Here is a 22,350-nt window from a genome sequence, read left to right as displayed (position 1 = left end):
TAGACTGTAAAATTAATATAATATTTATTATATTAATTTTACATCTAAGAAATAAAATGTTTAACTTTATCTGCTTGGGTCATTCATTGTTACCTTTGGTTTAGGCTCATAATTAGTCATTATTCATAGCATTGAGAATGAACTACCCTCTAAAACACGCTAATAACCAAAAACCAGCAAAGGATGTGTTTCCTTTAAATGTGTTTGGGATCCGAAATTTCCAAAAAAAATTTGGTCTGGCAAAACATTTTAAAGCTGAAAAACTGTTTGGAAAAAAAAAAAAACCCTTTCAAAATGTTTTTTTTTTTTTTTTTTTTTCAATTTTGTTTGCGTTTTGCAAAAAGTTTTACGGGAGGAGGGAGGGGTTAAGTTCTTCGTAGTTTCGGAAAATTTCACTGTCGTTAGAAAATTTTACTTTGAGTCTACTATCTCCCCCTGGTTCCCTTTTGAATACTCACGACGAGGGGGGGGGGAACCCGGTGTCTCGGTTGAACATTTCAGAAATCTGGCAAGCCTAAATATGGATGAACACAAATAGAAAAATAATAGAAATAATGTGTGGCATGATGTAGAAATAATGTTAATAACCACACCCCCACTCTCTGTTACGAGTTTTCCTCATTCTTTTCCACACGTTGACCGAAGACGAAATAACTGTAAAAATACTTTCAGGCGAATCTTCTTTCCCACTATACATTAATAATCACTTATATCAGGGGCAGGGGTTCCCAAAATTCTCCGATTCACGGCATCTTATGAAGAATTCTCTCACAGCACGCTAGTCTAGTTCTAATACATATTATTGTAACTAGGGACAATTCGCGGCACCCAGTTTGGGAACTCCTGACTTATATGGTAAAACTATTAAAAAGATTAGCCAGGTCATGAGCAAAATACATTTGAAAAAATACATTTATTCCTCCACAGTAAATTTCAAAGACAGTGGGAACTGAAAGTTTTTTTTTGTCCGTATTTTTAGTTCTCTCTTTCAACATATTCATATATTTAAAAGAAAAGGGAAAAAGAATGAATTATTTGTGACGTAGAATGACGATAAAAAACTGAAAGGAACATTTTTTAATCTGAAGAAAGACTGAATTCAAAAATTTTTTTTTAAGTAATTGACGGAAAACTCAGTAGTCGTTCTTTCTTTTCAACAAATTTTCAATGTTTTAAAAGCGTTTTAAGGCGCAGTAATTTTGCTAATTTTTAGAAAGCTACTAACATGTATAAACGAAAATCGAAAGAAGAAAAAACACAAAGAAACATTAACTAAAACAGTAACGCATACTGCACAAAATAAATATGCAAAATGGAAAAAAAAAGAAACTAATTACGCGTTTTCCAGTAACTGAAAGATAGTATTAAACATAACACTTGAATTGAATTAATTTTTTAGAAGAGTTTATAGCATTAACTCATAATAGAGTCGCTTTTATTTTTTCATAAAGAAAAAAATGAACTCGTGCCGTTACTTATTTCAATAGAGAAAAGCCAATGCGTCGTCGATAGCTGATATGAATAAAAATTCCTATATTAATTTAAGTGTGCTCCCTAATGAATTACTCGTTTATGAACTTGAATGCAAACTAAACATTTACTCTGATGAAATAATTATTTTTACGTAGAGAACACGTCATTTTTTCTGACCAGTTTTTGAACATAAATATTTGCAGTGCCAAAATTCGTGGCTTCTTAAATATTTGAGATATAATTTTAAAGCTTTTTTTTAGAAGTACGTGAACTTGCGAAATAATAAGTTTTGAGAAGAGACATTTAGTTATAATTTGTTCTTTGTTTTGGTGAAAGTGACGATGAATACATTACATGAATGCTAAAAATGAAAAAAAAAGTTAAGTGCTTTTTATATTTGTTTTAATTGTTTTTTGTGGCTTTCCTATTTTCCTATTAGCATAATAATAATAATAATAATTATTATTATTATTAATTGATAATAATTATTAACAATATATTAATAATAATTATTAATAATATATTATTATTAATTGATAATAATTATGAATAATATATTATTAATAATAATTGTTATTATTATTATTTTATGGTTTACTTTATCTAAAGCCTTTTTTCTTTTTTGAATGTTCGATTTCTCTAGTCTCATTTCGTTTACATATTAGTTGATCTCTTCCATTTTAGAAGCAACAGTTTACAAATGCTTTTAGAAAACATGTTGTTCAAACAGCATGTTTTCACTCTACACTTTTTTTCGATTTTGATCCATCTACATAGATTTTCTTCACGGTGTTATTATCATAGGTAGGAAGCGCTATACTTTAGTACGCTTCTGATCTTGCTATTACTAATACCCTTCTGATATTAATCTTGTACATATCATAAATCATGTCAATGTGTACCGTGTTATATCGAAACTATGTTCCTGTTACATCGAAACGTGTTATATGAGAACTTGAAATAATGTAAATCAAGGAATGTGTACCGTGTTATATCAAAACCAAGTCATAAGTGCAAATTTTATAATAGCTGAAATAGAACAGTAGAACATACGAAAACTAGCAACAAGAACATACTAAGACCCACTGATTTAAAAAAAAAAAAAAGAGTTGTTATAAACGATAAAACTTAATTATTTTACATACCTCAAATTTAAACTGTTAAGAACAATAAGAAAAAACTTGATCCGCTTTTCTTTCTATACTAAGAACAAAACGCATTCTATAAGAATAAAAATCTGAGCTTTTCTGTAGCAATAAAGTTCGTCTGAGCAACAACAACAAAATAAAATAAAAGGAATCATTCTATGTATTTATTTTATCTCATATTTTGTTTCGACTACATTTTTTATTTATCGTTTGCCAAACTTAGCTCATGTTTATTCCTAATGTTATTTTGTTACAATGCATTGGAAACAAAATAATATTCACCTTTTTAATTTTAGAACACTGATGAGAAAAATCATTACTAATATTATAAAGAGAGAGGGCGGATTTTTGTGTGTTTATATGTTCGAGGTAATCTCCGGAACCACTGCACCTATTTGAAAAATTCTTTCACTATATGAAAAGTGCTTTCTTACTGAGTAACATAGGCTATATTTCGAAAAAAATCCGATAAATAGTTCTTTTTTTAATTCAAATTTAGGCCCAAATTTCACGTAAATTGCCTAATATTGGCTATTAAAGGGGTTAAAAATTACTTGCACATATTAATATTATATATCGTTAAAAAGGGTAGAATTTTCTGCGTTCTAAATAATTTATTTCAATGCTCTAACTTAATTACGGCGGGGGTAATTTGCGTTTTTAGCTCGAACTTTTTTAGGCTTAGCTGAAATTTAGACACTACTTTCTTCATAAAATCTATTAATAAAAAGTGAGGGAATGGTCCCACAGTTTTCTTTTTGACAGCATTGGAAAAAGCGAATTTTTTTATTCCAGATCTCTCTCGACCTTCGGTCGAAAAAATTAGCTTCTATCTTCAAAGGAAAAAAAGTTACAAGAGTTTTTAAATCAATTTCGAAATACGTCATTTTGATTCAGGTTTTCAATCATTTTATTTTCGCGTTTCCATGGTTACGCTTTTTGAATCCATCGTTCATTTCCATCTCTTTCTCATTTTCAATTCTTAAATAGTTACGCTTTTAAAATCCATTTTTCGCATTTTAATTTCTTAAAAATATTTTAATATCTGTCGTCATTGTTTGGAAGGGTAATTTTGCATGGTGTTTTTTTCTTTTATTTAAGTTATTCTTTAAGTTATTAAGTTATTCTTTTAATTAATTGTTGAATATATGTCACTTGACACAATTTTTGTTCTCAAGGTAGACCGGGCAAAGCCGAGCAACGCAGCTCTTAATAAGTAAAGATTTGAAACCTACTGTTAATGTGATCTTATACCTTTTTGTTTGTTTGGCGAAACATTTATTATTGCTAAAGAAAAAACATCCGCTTCATTCGCAAAAGGGCTGGGTTCCGGTAGCGTGGTCGCTTGGCACGTTAGGCGCTGAGCAGGGGTTCAGTCTAGGATTATTGTTTTAAGGCAACCGTTAATGTAATTCATTGTTTCGGCGATTTGTTTTGAAAGAAAAGAAATTTTTGATTTGTTTTTATCCGAGTGAAATGTACGACATTTTCTTCTTTTTTTCTGACGACGATTTTTGAATGTTCCACGGGATGTTTTCTTTTTCCCCCGATGTTATTATTTTTTTTAGACGGATGGATTACGATAGCGTTGTTGCTGGGCAAGTTTGGCGATAAACAATAGAGCCGCGGAATTATTTTTACATTTGAAAGATATTATTTGATGTCTTTTTTGTTTATATGGCGAAATATTTTAAATTGCCGTAACAACCGCTTCACTCGCTAAATAGAGTTTAGAGTTTTAAAATAACTGTAAATCTAATTTAATGATTTGACAAAAAGTTTTAAATTCCAAAGAAACTTATTTTTTTTTTTTTGAAAAGGTGTGTACGCGTTTTAAACAAAGAAAAACTATCATTTCACTTCAGAAGGGGAGGGAGCGTCAGTTTTTTTTATTCAACGGACTTCCATTAAATTTTTAGCAGTATTTTAGCAGTAAGTATGTATTTAAAAGTTAAAAGTTAGTGTTCTACAGAGAAGCCTAACGTTTGAGCCCAAGACAGACAATTTTTCGTAGAAGCTTTATAAAAACAAAGTAAAAACTTATTACAGCTGTTATCATACAACTTCAACAGTGTATTGAACAAAAATTAAATTCCTTCTTTTAAAATTTGTGTTACATCAAAACCGTGTGGTTATGAATTAAAGTTTTGTACCGTGTAATATCGAAACCGTGTTATAATAATCGCAAATTTGGTACCGTGTAATATCGTGTGTCTCGTAATTTACGGTGCTCTCTCTATGGATAGGAAAACACATCAACTGCAAAGCAAATGTGGCGGAGAAATCAGCACTTTTCTTTTTAACCTCTTTCATACTCTAACTGAAACTTAAATATTTCTTCCAACATTGATTTAAATAATTTTTTAGTGAGGTCGAATACTTTTCCTATCCTGATGATGTAATTTTTTTTTATCTTTCGTCTCTGGAACCAAGAAACCAACTATATGTCTCAAAACCAACTTTTCATTTGAAAGTGGAAGGAAATTCGAAAAAAATATTAAGTCATAAGAACTGAATGTTTAAAACCTACTCTCAAGAAAAACCTTTTGGAGGAACAATTACTATAAACGATTTTGTGTACATGAAATAAAGCAAGAAAACCAACTTTTTAACAAACTATTCGTACATGAAATACACCGCCAGCTCAGTCATTCCATCCGAGGACTGCAGTTTCGTGTTTATTAGCACTCATCAGCCCGGAATAGGAAGTGACTGAGCTGGAGGTGGAAAACCTCTTAAGGAAGCCAAGAGTGCCAAACAAACTGGTAACTAATATAGAATTAGCACTGATCAGACAAGTGACCGAAGCAATAGTTCAACTCGAAGATTGAAGGCAGGCATCAGTAAATTACACTCTATTATCTCAGTCATTCTTATTCCGGGCTGATGGGTGCTAATAAACACAAAATTGCAGTCTTCGGATGAAATGACTGAGCTGGCGGCGTATTTCATGTATTTCTGCCTTAGCTCTGACTATAGGGTGTAACTTACTGAAAAAAAAGAACTATTCATATTTATACCATACCATAATTTTTTATACAGTCAACCTCGCTTATAAGGAGCGCGGAAGAACATGGGCGGATTTATGGGGGGGGGGGGCGAGGGGGGGGGCAATGCCCCCAGTCTTGGGAGAACTTTATACATGGTAACAACACACCTTCAAAAATGTGAAAAGAAAAAAGAATCACGATTTTTTTTCTTTTTTTGAACAGTTTAGAAGTGAAAATGAAGAGAATAGCGACAGTCCTTTTCTGATGGGGGAGGGGGGGGCACCGTACACTGTATTACAAAGAGTGAAGCTGTTACCGGGTTGTTGAAATGTGTTGAAAACGACTACTTTGAATTGAAAACCATTAGAGCAAATATATGAGAGAAAATATAAGTAATCAGCCGCTATACTTAAAATAATCAACGACTGTTTCAACAAATTGGAAACTAAAACAAAGATTTAAAAAAAAAACAAAACTGGATTTATCTATAAACTAAACAAGCTATAGTTGAGGGCACCCGCTTTGTTGAAGGCCCCCAACTCCGGAAAATTTCATGATTTGTTCTTTAAAGAAAAGAGGAAAAGTACTTGAAAAAATAAATTCCTTTTAAAGTGCTTGAAAATTTGGAAAAGTGTGGATACAAACCATAAATTTAAAAATTTATAGCAAATAATGGGGGGGGGGGAGAAATGCCGAAATGTGTCAAATTTAGCTCCTTGCCACATCCTGCACCAAAAATATAAAAATCATGGTTCTCACGTTTCTGTAGCATATTACTTGAGATAAATTTTTGTGACTCACATGTTTCATATATTGCTGTTTATTTAAGCCCGAATGCAGTAATTTTGGAAATTATTTTGTATTACTTGCGTTTATCTTACTTCTTCTGCCTATTGTTAATCTGTTCAGCCCAGAAGGAGGAAAAAAAAAACACACACACACACACAACCTCTATTTTTTTTTTTTTTTTTTCGTTTTTTGCACTGCTTGTAATTGAAAATAAAAAGTTGTTGTAATGATATGAAAAATCAATAGTTTTTTTTTTCTTTTAAACTTAAAATGTTGTTGTTGTTCCTGATGGCCCTTGGAGCACCCAAGGTAATGAATAACAGAGGCGTTAATCCACTTTTGAAGCTAATATGAGCGGCTTCCGTTTGACTGAGCCCCATTTTAGGTGGAAGTCCGACTTTTGCTCAGAAACATTTGATAGATAGCACAATTCAGATTTATTACAATACAAGGAAATCAGAAGAACACCCAGGGCAGTAGTAGGGAATCGAACTTGTGCCTCTCTGCATGCAAGCAGTTGCTGAGCAATACCGCTTGGCCACCGAAGCCCCAAGCTTAAAATAGTTGTTTCTTACAAAGTTAGAACAATACTGTAAAACAGTACAATCAAGTACTAAATTTCAGAGACTGGAAAGGCCAATTTAAATGCCTTAAATAATTTTAACTGTTCTCAAGTCCTTGAAACGGATTAGATGAGTCTTTGAAATTCCTAAGCAAAGTGTGCTTCAACTTTATTTCTTATCAAGTGTATAAATTATGAACTGTCCAAATGGCCTATTCTCTAAATCTATACACGATTTCTTTTAAAGCATTTTTTTACTATTGATCATTTTGTATTTAATTCACTGTTGTATGTATTTGTCGGTGGGTTGGAGGCGTGATCAAAACATGGGCGGATTTATGGGGGGTCAGAGGGGGCAATGCCCCCCCCCCAGTTTTGGGAGGACTTTATGTAGTAACAACACATCTTCCAAAAAAAAAAAAAAAAATCATTATTTTTTCGTTTTTGAATAGTTTAGAAGAGCATGGGTGGATTTATGGGGAGGGGGGGGGGCAAAGGGGACAATGCCCCCCAGTTTTGGGAGGAGTTTATATAGTAACAACTTATCTTCCAAAATCTTATAACAAAAAAAATATCATGATTTCTCTTTTTTGAATAGGAAATTAAAGTTTATTTTTTCTTTTAAACTTAAAATAGCCGTTTCTTACAAAGTTTGAACAATACTGTACAACTGTATAATCTACTACTCAATTTCAGAGACTGGAAAGTGCAAATTATTAATAGGTTCTAAAATCCCTGAAAAGAATTGGCGCAGTATATCCTACAAGGGCTCTTGAGCCAAAAACCCAATCTAACCAATCAAACCTTGAAAATAATTAGACAAGTCTTTGAAACTCCTAAACAAAGTGTGCTTCAATTTTATTTCTTATCAAGTGTATAAATTAAGAATTGTTCAAATGGGTAGTATGTTACTCTCTTGATACCTATTCTCTAAATCAGTGCACCATTTCTTTTAAAGTATTAACTTGCATCAGAAAGCACTTTTAAAGCGTAAAACTTTAAAAAGAAATTATTTGCCTATTATTTCCAATTAACCCTTATAAGACCTCAAAATGCAGAATTTTATATCCATTTTAGATAATTTCCTCCGGGGGAGTAACCCCCGGGCCCCCCTAAAACTGGAGATATACTATATCCCACTTAAAAGGGAGCACTGCGTCACTCTCTTAATACCAGCCCCCTCTCTTTTAAGGTCAATTTAAAAAGGACAGCATGATTACACACAGTAATGAAAACGACACATAAATAAAATAATAGTTTAAGAAACTAAAAAAACACGCTTTCGTAGCAAAATGAACTAAAAAGTGAAAAATAATCTTTGAATGATAGTAGCTGACCAATCACTTAATTTTAATGTAATACAAAAAAAAAAGCATGGGTGCTGTCTATTCATATTTTTGCTTGGACAACAAATGGAAGAAATTCAAGACAACTGATAAGAAGCCCCCACGCTTTTTTGTATTACATTAAAATTGAATGATTGGTCAACTACTATCATCCAAAGATTATTTTTCACTTTTTAGTTCATTTTGCTACGAAAGCGTGTTTTTTTAGTTTCTTAAACTATTTTATTTTTCTGTTTTTTAGCCTTATGTTGGAGAATTATCAGGCGACGAAATTATTTATAAAACAAGGGCACCCCAATGGGAAGCTACTGTGAATCATCGATGTATGTTTGCGGAAATCATATTTATATTACTTTGAAAATTTGAGATGCATTGGAATAAAAGTTTTGTTCAACAATGGTCTGATCAGCAATGAATTTCCGATTGAAGGCTCACATAAATTTTGGCATGAAATTAGTTAAAAACAACTATATTTCATGTTCTAATTACCTTGGAACATTGGAACAAATTTTGTCTGATGTAGAAAAATTAAAGGTTTTTGTAGATATTTTAAAATAATTTTTGCAAACATTTTTTAATGTATTTTTAAAAAAATTTCCCTTTTCACATTGTTGGATTTATGCCAAAGTATTGATTAAAATTGGAGAAAACTAACAATTAAAAGAGTTAATTAATTAATTTGATTATAGAATATTGCATTGTCATCGGGTCTGAGGTCGCGTGCCAAATTTCAAAAGAATCCGATCGCAGGAAGTGGGCGAAATTTGAGCTGCAAGATTCCGTTACAAGATACATACATACATACATACAGGTGAAGCTAATAAAAGCGTGTTAAAAAGTAAAGAATGGCCTTACGCATCACAGAAAACAGACAAAAACATGGGAGGGGGGAGGGCAATTAAAAATGTTGCTCCAAAAAAAAAAAAAAAAATCCTGCCCCCCCAGGAACTCAGTCCTAAATCCGCCTATGGATCAAAAGCTGATTGAATTGAACCGACAGCGAAAGTAAGCAAATAACAATGCATAATCTTCTATTCTTTCTCGCTTTTTCTCTCTGAGAACTGTTGTAATTGATTTGTCAACCCGAAAACAATTTTTACTGTGTATTATCGTAATTTGCAAAAGAGTGTTTTGCTATTTGTCTCCGAGATTTTAGTAGTTCCAATTACCCCTTCTAAGGCTTCAAAATACAGAATTTTATATCTATTTTACAAAAATTCCTCCGGGGGAGAAACCCCCAGACCCTCTAAATTGGAGATATTCTATCCCCTACTTAAAAGGGACTCCATTTTCCACCTTAGACCTTATGTATAATGCATGGGGGGGGGGGGGGCGCTTTAAAAAATTGCCTTTTTTGCCACCGATGGAGAAGTTGACCAGACTACTGAAGAGACCCAAACCCCTGAAATAGCTTAGAGGCACGCTAAGTCTAAATCCAGCCAGTTGTAATCAATACAACTGATAATGCTAATAAAAAAATAAAAAAAATTGCTGCCCCCCCCCCTCCAGGAACTTTGTTCTAAATCCGCCTATGCCGAAGAACCACGATATTTGCTCGTTATAAGCAAGTGCTCGTAAAAAACGGGTTCGTGAAAAAAAAAATCATTATATTTCTGTACAGTACCAAAGAACTTGGTCATTTGCTTTGAACTATCTTATTGTGTCTTTTTCATTGTTTTCGAGGAACGTGTAGTCCGAAAAACACCGTCATTTGCTTCCGTGGCTTCAAAACAGTTTGAAGTTTTTCTGCACTTCTGAAACCATTAGGTATGTCGATTGCTGTTCAATTGTCCTCAGGATTTACTTCTTATTTATAACTTTCGTTTGAATTCAAAATGTTTATGGAATTTTTCCAAAAACAGTATAATCTTTTCCGAGGCGGAATCAGCAAAAATTTTATCAAATGCAAAAAGTTTGCCTGTTTAAGCGGGGTTTACTCGTTAAAAGTAGGCTTGTTAGACGTCCCGGTTTGCCCGAGACAGTCCCAGTTTTCAGACAAAACTCCGGTGTCCCGGCCCGGTTTACTTCACGTCCCGGAAAATGGTATATTTGACTATAGATGACCAAAAAAGTTTGTAAATAATTAACTGTAAATTATTTTAGTGTAATTACTTTATCCATTGTTACATTAACATGTAAAATTAGTATTGGATTAGCTTCTGGAAATTTTTCAACAAAATTAAATAAAAAAAGGTTCCAGCCAATGAAAAATACATGTAAATATTTTTCAAATTTTTATTCCTCATTCAAAGTGTTTCTTCTTACTTAAGTAACTGAGGAATATTATCATGTTAGAAATAAAATGTTGAAATTTAGCTAGTACATGTGTCATGTATACAACCTACCCAGAGCCGGATTTGGAAGTGTGGAGGCCCCGGGGCAACGAAGGAGTGGAGGCCCCTAATCAGGGTTCGAAAAGATCATATTTTCGAAAATATCTGATACTTTGATATACATCCGAATATTTTGATATATATATATGGATATATCCGATATTTTCGATTTTTTTTTGACCCATGAAAGTTAGGATATTTTGTAAAAATTATATTGAGGGGGTCCCTTTGTTGTGGAGGCCCAGGGGCAGTAGCCCCGCCTGCCCTCCCCTAAATCCGGCCCTGAATCTACCCCTGGTTTTGATTCGTAATTAGTACCTATTCATTCATGGCTTCGAGAATGAACAATCCTCTTAAAACCTAGCTAACCTAGCCAAGGGAGTTGTACCCTTTTAAATACCGCGACAAGGGGGGGGGGGGACTGAACATTTTAGAAATCTGGCAAGCCTAGTTTAAAGCGAGTTACGTTCCCATAGACTTACAATGCCAACCAAATCTGTTTGATTTCCTCGCTAAATCCGAGTTTCGTTAAATCAGGGCTCGCTATATAAACTTCACCTCTAAATAGAAAATAAGTAAAAAGAACCTTGTGAAAGTGCAAAAAATATAAAAATGCAGTCGTATATTTTCAAATCAAAATATGAAATCGATTTTTTCCCCTTTCGCGCATTATCAAGGCAGAGGCTTGAATTTGCCAGCAAAACAAAAACAAAAAAAAAAAAAAAAAAAAAAATGCGAATCTGTTTGAGCTATTTGAGAAGCGCAATTTTGTTCTTGAGTTGCACATTCAGTTCGCTGGCGTCTGGAGAGAAATAATGCACGTGCTTTCTTATGTTTTCTTTCCATGCATACTGAGAAAGAATAACGTAAGCAAAAATAATTGAAGCGTATCTTTTTTTTTATTAATATAAATAGATCTTTGGAGCAGTTGAATCAAGAACTAATGAAAAAATAGAATGGAAATAATCTAACTCAGCATATATAAGGTGCATAAGTATTATAAATAAATAACTAAAAAGAACGGATCCCTGATATTTTTCTATGATTTCAAATATCTCCTTCGATTTAATAATGCTTGAAAGCGTTCAAAAATTTAAAATAAGCAAAAAGAAATAAACTATTGTTATAAATATTACTATTACTTATAAAAAGGTTAAAACGTTTTTACGATCAAGAATTGCAGATAGGTTTTGAAATAGCTTTTCTTTTTTTCTGAAACATTTTTCCCCGTAGTTGATTGCTTGTGTTTCTGAAACTTAAAATTTTGCATAAATTTCAGTCCATGTTTTCATATTTTTTTTCATACTGAATATGATGCAAAAAACTCTAATAAATCGTAATTTTATACCGTATTACATGGAGCAATCATCAAAAGATAAATTGTTCTATGCAGTAAGAAATGTGTGCAATTGTAATATTGAAGTAATAAAAGATACTTATAAAAATCGTTGTATAAAAAGAAAATCTTATTAACTTTAAACAAAATGAAAATAGGAAACGCGAGATGCGACCAATGAAAAAATGAACCCTGTCACGTGCTATCTATCAAACACAAAGCGAATAGAAAGTCATGCACCAGTTTGAAATCAGAAAGATCAGATAATCTTAATTGTTTCATAATTATTTTCCTGGTTTCTCAGCTCACATTTTAAAAATAATTTTTCATTTAACTGCATTGAAATTAAGAAAGCTATCTAAAAATACTGCAAAGGCAATAAAGTCATAGTTTTTGAGGAGGTGGTTTACATTATTCCCTAAATTTTCCGTTTAGATTTTAACTATTCGTGTAGCAAATGCTTGTGCGAAAAAAAAAAAGGCTTTTTAGCGAAGGGAAACTTCACAGAAACATGTTTCAACAAAATTTTTAACAAAATCGTGAAGTAAACAAAAGTAGCAAGGTAAATAACAAAATATGTTGACGTCCCTCCAAACTTTTTACCACGATAGGACTAAGTCGACGACAGTAACAAGAAGTTTCGTCTAGAACTAAACGAGCCTACTTTCCCGTGTACCAATTTCGACTTTCTAGTACCTAATCAATATTCTATAAATTAGCTAAGACTGCATATTATATCAAACAGAATTTTTTAACAATTTGCGCTGATTTCTAGAAACAAAACATCCCTTACTCATCTAAAGAAATAGATGCGTAAAAAAATAAATAAACAAATAAAATAGCAGCACCTTTTAAATAAAGCAGCTAATGTATTTTTTCCATTAAAAACAAAAATATTCAATCGTTTCCAAGAAGAAAAAAAAAGAATTAAAGATAATTCGCAACTCCAATAAACTATAGGGGGCGCTGCAACCACTGTCTAATGGCGGATGAAAAAGGTAAAACAAACAAATGCCGTATAACTTATCACTTGATTTGAGGCTTAGTAAATGGCAATAATTTTTCATCGTGTTTTGGGAAGCTTTCTTTTTTGTTCTTCTGAAATAACATTGCACCATAAACTATTCGGAAGCCCGTAATTTACCCCAAAGAAAACACGTGGAATGGAATGTCTTACCTTTTTCTTTGGTATTGTTTATCACCGCAAGGTAGCGTATTCGAGCTATGGAGTTGCGAATAAGCGCATTAAAATAAATACATTGTATCAACAACAAAATCGTATGTCCTTCCCTTGTTGCCAAAAAATAATTTCAAAAATGAATAAATATACTTTAATAAATAAAAAATAATAAATATAAACTTAAAGGAATAATTTTCATCATCAAAAAAAAAAAAAAAAAACATCTGCGCAGCTCTTTATGTTAAAACATATAGAAATCCGAATTTCGCTGCATTATAGCCGCTGCTAAATCATATCAACAATAATTATTTCATAGAAAAAAACAGACCTTCCTAGTCGGAATCGATCTGATTTTGGGGCAAATAAGTCAGGAGTAGAAGGTTTAAATTCAAAGACTTGGAGTCGGTCATTTTCTCTCAAAGTCCGTTACTCTGCCAATGTTTTCAGAGTCGGAGTCGGACTTATTTTTGAGTAAAGGAGCCGGAGTTAAAGACTAAAATTCCAAGAGTCAAAGTCAGACAATTTCTCTCCGTACTTATCTTAATTTACGTTACGGAGTCAGAGTCCGACTAATTTTTCGATTCAGAAATCGGAGTCGGAGTCGACGGCACTGAAATTCTTGGAGTCGGAGTGGTCATCAAAAGCTATTTCCGAAAAAGTTGGTTTGGTGCAAATCCGCCTTTAAGTTTGGAATCTACATAGACTTTTGCTTTCCTCATAGGCGCTAATGATAGGCGGATTTGAACTGTTCAAAATCGAACGAAAATTGTTCAAATCAGAAAGATATTTTCCATACATGATCTTCAAAAACTTTTTCCTGCAAAGTTTATTTTACGCAAATTCATCTCTAAGTTCGGGATTTATATTTGCCTTGAATTTCCCCGTAGGCGCTAATATTAAGTTTCTTTGAACTGTTTAAAATAGAACGAAAAATTGTTCAAATCAAAAAGTGAAATACGAGAATGAGCTGTCTGAATGAGATCTTTCGAACAAAAGAAAAATTGTTGGAATCGGACTATTCACTCAAAAGTTATTGGGAGCAGTAGCGTACCTAGGGGTTGGCAGGAGTGGCTCTCGCCAGGGGCACAAGAGCAAGAGGGGGGGGGGGGCGATTTCTCAATATTAATTCAAAAGTATTTTATAATTTTTAAGTAAAATACTTCAATGATTTTTACGTAGAAAAATTAGTAAAAAAGAAGAATTTTGCAGGTATGGAGCATGGGTGATGACTAAGTGACTGCTTTCCACCCCAGATGATCCTTTGTTTTTGGGAAGACAGCGGCATTTTAACTCTCGATGGGGAAAGAAACATTTTGAAACATATTTCAAATAAGATAAATACATACATCATCTAGAACTATTAAAAAGGGGAAGAAAATTCCTTTCAACATTAGCAAAGATCGTCTAAAACTGCGTTTTTAAAACAACAATTGCAAAAATTTTCCGGAGGAGGCCCAATATTTCTGAGGAATATATTTTATTGCTAATTACTTAAATGTTAATCTAGTAATGACTCCTTTCTCCCTCCTTAACCACAAGCTGAATGCTCTCCCTATATCTTTGCATTTTTATGTGCGTTTGAAAAAATTAAAGGGCCGCCGAACTCCACCACCCCCTCCTCAAGCACACACACCAGTTGTTTTTTGACGGCCCCAATGGGGTTGTTTCTTTCAGTCAAAAGTACTACTTTTAATCACTGAAATTGATCAAATAAGCAAAAAAATAATAACATGGACCCAGAAATTACTTTCATTTTCTCAACAGTTATTTTTCAATTATTTTTTTTTAATGTCCGATTTTTCAAACAAGGCGTTGTCTTTATGACGTGACAAATGATGTACTTTTGGCGCAACTGTCTGCCGTGATACCACGTTATGATAATTAAGAAGCGAATTAAATATTGTGCTCTACGCTTGCTATCAACCATATCGTTGCCAGTACACGTGAGTAAAGAAGCAAATTAAATATTACGTTCTGCGAATGGTAACAGTGAATAGCATTTTATCATTTGCGATGTCATTGGCAGAAGCGTAAACAATAAAAGCGCACCGATTAAAGTAATTTCTTAAAAATATTAAACTTAGTCAAATTATTTAAAAAAAATGGTCAGATTCTATCTTTTTAAGCATGCTCTTTCAAAAAATAATACTTTTAAAATTTTGGAAACGACCCCATTGAATTACTTTTGATACTTGTTTCAGTTTTCTAATCATAATAGAATCTTTGTGTAATGTTTTAATTTTTATTTTACATTTTCCTTTAAAGTTATTTTTTCTTTACTTTAGTCAAAGTGTAAATTATGTTTGTTGGATAAACATTATACCGGAGTTTTGAAACAAAATTTAAAAATTAATACCTTTTTGCAAAAAAAATGCGTAGTTATAAATAGAACTAAATCAAATCCTTACTAATATTATAAATGCGAAAGTGACTTTGTTTGTATATGTTGTGTTTGTTTGTTTGTAATTCCTTCCCGCCTTAACAACTCAACCGATCATCATAAAATTTTCCATACACCTTGTCAGGGGTACAGAATAGAACTTAGGCTACCTTTCATCCAAAAATAAGGTAGTCCAAGATTTGGGTTCCAATTTTAAAGAAAATCATTGACTTGCTTTACTTTTAAAAAAATGAAAATATTAGTGAAATTGTTTACATTTTATTCATTAAGTGTTTGAACACAATATGGGCGCATAATATTGTCTACGGGTTTTTTTTTGGGGGGGGGGGGGCATGACCCCTACGATATTCCCTTTATATCTGCCTCTGTATTACAATACCACCTCTAAATTTGCCGAATCGTCAGACAAAACTTGTCGAATAAGAAAATTTTTGGGAGATCACAGTGACCTCTCATAATTTCCCATCGCACAATTGATGAAAACATTGAGTTTTTTTTTTCGCAAAAGAATAAATAAATAAATAAATAAAATAAAACCGTCGGTCAACGAATTTTCTTTTCGCAAATTTTACCGGTAGTCTTATCAAGTGCTAGTCAAGTGTAAATCGCTTTCGAACAAATATTTCAATTTTCCCAGTTTATTAATTTCAGTTTCGGATTCGACCAGAAATAAATTTTAGAAGAACATGGAACTATAATCATATTTCGTGTTGAACGCTAACATAAAGTTATCTTAAATCCAGATCATTTATTCAGACCATGTCTGTGCTAAATCAGCGATTTAAACTATTGAAATACAAGCAGCAGAAATACTATTTGAGTGTTTAATAAAAATAAAAGGAATGAAAGAATATTTTCTGAAACTCAAGTCTTAAATATGAAATTGTAAAGCCATATTTTGTAATATTAGGTTAGGGCCTGTAATTTTCGAAATTAAAGCTCCAAAAACACAATTCTGAGCGATTTTCAATGTTGTTGAGTATTTGGTAGTTTTCACCTGGAACTTATAAAAATTTGATATAAAAAAAAGGGACATCTATGTTTTTAACGCATATGAAAGCTGGTATTAAGTTGGTACAAGCAAAGTCAAAAACCTTTTGAAAATAATCATTGGATGAGTCCAGATCGAAATTTAATTTTGATGTAATTTACTTCGATAAATAGATTTTCTATTTATAACCAACAAGTTACTTGTTCGTGTTCTTCGTCTGATCAATATGAGTAACTAATTCAGTTTTAATTGTTTGTTTTTATCTTGTGGGGTAACATTTTACAAGGTAAATATTTGGATTTTTAACATTTCCATTTTTTGAAAACGTTTTGGGGTATGAATGTATAATAAATATTAGAAACAGATTCATTGCTTGCGTTTTAATTTGTATTCTCCATGCCCATTGATTGTTCTGTTTATTAATACTTAGAAACTACAAGTCGGCTCTTCGGATGGCCCTGGGTACAACCAATGTTTATAATTGATCAATACGTTGAACTTGCAAAACAGCAAAATAGAGCCACAATATAAGACTATACCAGTGTACAGTGCCCCCCCCCCCCAAAAAAAAGTAATTTCAGGCAGTTGCAGTGATTGGTTTCATTGTTTTTTTAAGGCACTATTCCTTGACAACAAGCCTATTCCAGAACGAATATTCGTTTCTATTGATATCTTGACTGATTAAAATGAAAAAATTCTGCATTCAATAACTCCGTTCAGCTGAAACTAACTTTTCAAAACATTAATGTGCCCAAGCGAAGTCTATCATCGAATATCATGAACTGAACTCGGCTACACACGTTTTCCGTACAAGCGAGTTGATACAGGGGGGAGGGGAGTAATCACTAAGGAAGGAAATGTCAATAACTCATTTCTTCTCTCTCTGTAGTGAGACTAGATTAGAAATTTCTATCTGTTATTAATTGTTTGCAATTTATTAATTCCTCATACACAGTAAGGTTATAGTGTAGCTGAAACCAACTTTTCAAAACATTTGCGCGCCCAAGTATTTTTCTTTCTTTTCTTTCTTTTTTTTTTTTAAATCGCCAAGTTCCATGAACTGAAACTAGACCACACACGTTTTCAGAGTAAGCAAGTTGATTAGAAAGATCAGTCAGGAAGGAAGTGACAGCACACACAGCAAAAACTCCCATCTTCGCCCACAGTGTAATAAGACTAGACTTAGTATTTCTTTCTGTATACTACTTAGTTTTCAAAATGAGTAAATTCCCCACACACAACAAGGCAGTAAGGTAAAGGTTTAGTTGAAACTAACTTTTCAAAACATTAGTGCAAAAGTTTTTTGTTTTTTTTTTTTAAAATCGGAATCACCGAATTCCATGAACTGAAACAAGACTACACATATTTTCGCAGTACGTGCGTTGATTTAAAAGCTCTGTAAAGCAGGGGTGCCCATGCCCACCTTGGGGGGGGGGGGGGGGGGCATGGTGCAAACTGCGTCATTGAAATTTTAAGGGGATGTTGAGTTTTTTTTTTTTTTTTTCACTTTTTCTGGGGGGAGGAGTTTTCCGGGGAGGGTCCTCATGATAATTTTAGGGTGCGCCCTTGCTCTTAGAGGGGATGGGCACCCCTGAGAAAGGAAAGAAGTGTCAATAACAACTCACATCTTCATCCACAGCAATAAGACTAGATTATATTTCTATCTGCAATATTTACGTTTTAAAATGAGCAAAACAATTCCCCACACGCAGTAAGGCAGAAAGGTAAAAGTTTAGTTGAGACTAACTTTTCAAAACATTAGTGTGCCCAAGTTTTTCATCGAATCCCGTGAGCTGAGGCCCGACCGCACACGTTTTCCAAACAAGCAGATCGGATCAGCAGTAGCGTAACTATGGAGTCTAGCGCCCCTGGCAAACAAAGAAATTGCGCCCCCCCCCCCAGGGTTGCCTACATGGGAAATCACCGGAGGTCATTGTGACCTCCAACAATTTTTTTTTTTTTTTTTTTTGAACATTGTGACAAGTTGATTCGACAAACAAGAGGCAACATTGTAATTTTTTTTTTTCTTTTTTAGAATTATTTTCAATGATGCCCAATGTTCCTTCTCAGCAGATGTCATGTATGTGTCTCTAGCTCTTTTTCTTGCAAGGTTTTTTTTTTCTTTTTTTCCACTCTAAAAACCTTTTTCAAATTCTATGATTCAAAAAAAAAAAAATCTTAAATTTTTTTCTTTTAATCAGTTGAAATGCCGCCCCCCCCCCCCCTGGTGAGAGCCACTCCTGCCAACCCCTAGTCACGCTACTGCGGATCAGAGAAAGGGAAATGTCAACACAACTCACCTCTTCTCCCTCAGTAATAAGACTAGATTTGAGGTCCGTGAGATTTTCGGACGATCTGTTCTCCTCCTCATCTCCTTCATCCTTGAACACTTTGATTTCATCCGAGGAGGCCAGGTCATCTCCGCCGCTGGCCGTGCCCACGTGAGGCATGGCAGTCTCCCCTCTCTCGCCTATGGTTTCGGATTATTATTCGGGAGAAATGCCGGCGTCGACACAAATCAACATTCTCTTGTCGCCGGTCGGAATTAAGGCATCGAGGGAGATAGGCCGCGCACTGCAACGGCCGTGAAACGCATTCTGCGTGTGTTTTAGCCTCCGACGCGAGCCTTACTTCTCTCTCTCTCTCTTTCTCGGCCTTACGACCCCCCGCACTCCCCGTAGACGGCGAAGCTTCAGTTTCGCTCGTCAAGTGCCAACCGCAACTTTGCCGGCGAATCGCCAGGCGGCCCGGCTCGGCTTTTGCCCAATCGCAGAAACCCTCGCGAGGCTGCCGACAAATAACGCGCGAACGAGAGAGCACGTCTTCCATATCAAGAAGCTTCTCGCTCTTTTTACGATTATTTTGCATTTCTTGGTATATTTTTCCGTGGGATGCGTAACGATTTATTTTTAAAGAGAAACAGTGTCTTGGATTAAGTTTTAAAAAAATCATGAAAATGTTAATTTCTTGAAAAGGTGGGGGGAAGGGGGAGGAGTAATGGAGGGTGAAAAGCCCACTGTTTGTGCTATTAGTGGGTTTCCCAAGAGGATTAGAAAGATTTTCTGTAAAATAAACAAAAGATTTTGGAATGTTATTTAAATTTAGCAAACTACAAACTATATTTCTTTAGCTTCAGTAAAAAGTTTTTAGTTGTTAATTAATGAATAAAAATTTAATGTAACCATTTATTTTTCTGTTAATCCTTTTAAATTGCATTTCAAAAACTGGGATGGTTTTCAAAGTTAACTGTTGGAGGTACATTTTGCGGCTATCGCCATTGCGCAGTCGTGGCTTAACTCTGTTTAAACCTTTTCGCAGTTTTCCCCCATTTTTAGAAATTTTGATACATAACTTATAATAAAAAAGTACTTTCCAATATCTTCTCAATCGATACATCTTTCTTCAGCACCCACAATAGAAGTCAATGATATTCGAGAAATAAATTTTGATCTTTTCACTCTCACTACTTCGTTGAAACTTTTTGGATGCAATCACGGTCAATACTTTTAAACGGAAAGTTCATAATGTTTAAGTACATTCCTTTGATATGCAAGTGTAAAAACGCAAGAAAAAACGTTATATATTGTTGCAACAAAAATATCCCCAATTTCAAAATTTAATGGTTCTAAAAAGACGGCACTTTTGATGCAATGCTTTTTACGGCCACTTGTTTAAAACAAAAGTAGTATAAAATTGTAACCGTTTAGTTCGTAAGGAACACGTTGTTTTACAATTAATCGTTTCCAAAATAATAATTATAATAAATCTAGTAGAAATAAATGTATTAATTGCAACGGTTTTATTTTTTGCGAAACACACAACGTTTTCATTTTTAAATTTCATTCTTACCGAATATTACTCAATGCAATAATTTTCAGTTTTAACATGCAAAGTTAAGTAATTAACACTACAGAAAATTTCTTTTTCTTCATCTTCTTCTCCCTGCTGATTTTTTTTCTTGCTCTCTTAGTTAATGCATCCCCCCCCCCCCATTTTATTAAACAAAAAAGTACATTTAATTCATTTTTTTCTCGAATTTTTAGTACAAAATTGTTTAATCGTTAGATAAAATTAATTTATTTTTAACGGAAATCAAGCTCACTTTTTTTTTCTTTGTTTTAGGGTCATTCTCCTGAAAACGTAACTTTTGAACGCAAATATTTTTCAATTTCGAAACCTTTTGTTTTCTTTTTTTTTTTCATTCTTAAACGAAAGTGTTGCCTACTAGAAGTAACCATAAACAATGGCCCAGCTAAGTTCGAATTATTTTACTCATAAATAAAAAATAATAATAATGCCTTGTTCACGGAAACACAAAAAAAAAAAAAAAAAAAGGAAGAAAGAAAGAAAGAAAAAAGAAAGAAAAAATAACTTTAAATGTTTAAAAATTGAGGCCAATTTCATATCAAAGTAGTAATTTTGGTAATTGAGAAAACAATGAGCTATTTTAATGATTTGTGGGGATCTAATATTAAGCTCTCCTAATTAAAATACGGCTTAATTAGTAGTTATCCTTTTAGTTCAAATGTGTGTTAAAAAATAGTATTTAGTAAATTTGAGAATATAGTGGCAATTTATGATTTTGGTAGAATGCCTAAGATTGATGTATTTCCCCTCCATCAGTTATTTTCACCTCAGAAGTGATGGCATTGATGAGGTCTGTCACGGAGGTGAGATTCATGGAGGTGAGGAATTTTCCATTAATATAGGCCTGATGGATACATTTTTTAGAAAAATATTTTGTTTCTTCGTTGTTACAATCTGCACATGTTAAGCATATGAAAACTTGTTCATTTCTTCTTTTACATTAATTTACATCCCTGAAATTCAAGTTCACGAAGGTGAGAAGTCACAATAACCACACTTAATTTTTTAAGCAAGATCCATCTTCTTGTTTTTCAACAAAAATCTCACAACTTTTTTTACGGCTGAAAATAAACAAGGGGGCCCTTGTATCATGGAAAATAAAATTAGATGTCATTACTGCCACGTGTTGTTAATGAGGGATGGCATTTTGTGTTTCGGTAACGGAGATGAGAACGGAGGGTTTATTGTGTGACATGACTCCTTATTCTACTAAAACACATTAAAACACAATATTAAAAAATTAAATATACTTAAACAATTAGTATTTGAGACACTTGTGAAAGGAATAATAAATACATAAGTATATGCTTTTAATTAAACAAGTTATTAAGCAACATAAACAGTCACACAAGGTGTGTGACATGCCACGGAGGTGAGAACTCACATGTTGTGAGCCAAAAAATACTAAAATAAAACTTATTATTAAAAAATTGTTGGCAGGTTTAACTAGATATTTCTTTTTAATAAAATTAAACGAGCTGATGTGCATCACATGACTTCCTTTTACTCCAATATAACGTCATTTCCCCATCATTGGCATTTTTGATGTGATTCAATAGTTTACTCTCTAAATATCACCAACCGTGGCCAAATTAAAACCAGATTAAAAAAAAAAAAAATAAATGCCAAATTTGTCGCCAAGTTAAAACTTGGCGATTAAAAGACTGGTGATATATTGCCAAGTGTCCGCCAAATAGGGAAGTTTTCGATTTTTCAATTTTATTTTTATATGATAGAGTAACATGTATGAACATCATAGGTGAAAAAAATTTTGCGATACGATAAGTAGTTTTTTTTTTAAATTAATTTTTAAAGTTCAAGCGCCTGTGACGTCAGATGGCATAGGAAGTGACGTCCGATAGGAGAGAAACGCTAGCGAACCGGTTCCCATGTCATGGGAGAAATCGAAGAACGTGCATTCGACTTCGAAGATG

General features: G+C 33.3%; 1 protein-coding gene across 1 annotated transcript in view; it reads right to left on the bottom strand.

Moving 5' to 3' along the window:
* The window catches only part of LOC129225971 (protein pangolin, isoforms A/H/I/S-like), a 238,450-nt gene extending 219,205 nt beyond the window's left edge, over positions 1-19,245 (bottom strand). Inside the window, exon 1 of the mRNA XM_054860544.1 lies at positions 18,850-19,245. Within this exon, the coding sequence (XP_054716519.1) occupies positions 18,850-18,999 (150 nt within the window). The 5' untranslated portion in view covers positions 19,000-19,245. The remainder of the gene's footprint in view (positions 1-18,849) is intronic.
* Positions 19,246-22,350: the final 3,105 nt, after the last annotated feature.

This window comes from Uloborus diversus, chromosome 1 (assembly GCF_026930045.1).
Source record: "Uloborus diversus isolate 005 chromosome 1, Udiv.v.3.1, whole genome shotgun sequence".
Lineage (NCBI taxonomy): Eukaryota > Metazoa > Arthropoda > Arachnida > Araneae > Uloboridae > Uloborus > Uloborus diversus.
The sequence above is the reverse complement of the archived record's forward strand: the minus strand, read 5'-3'. Positions and strand labels throughout refer to the sequence as shown.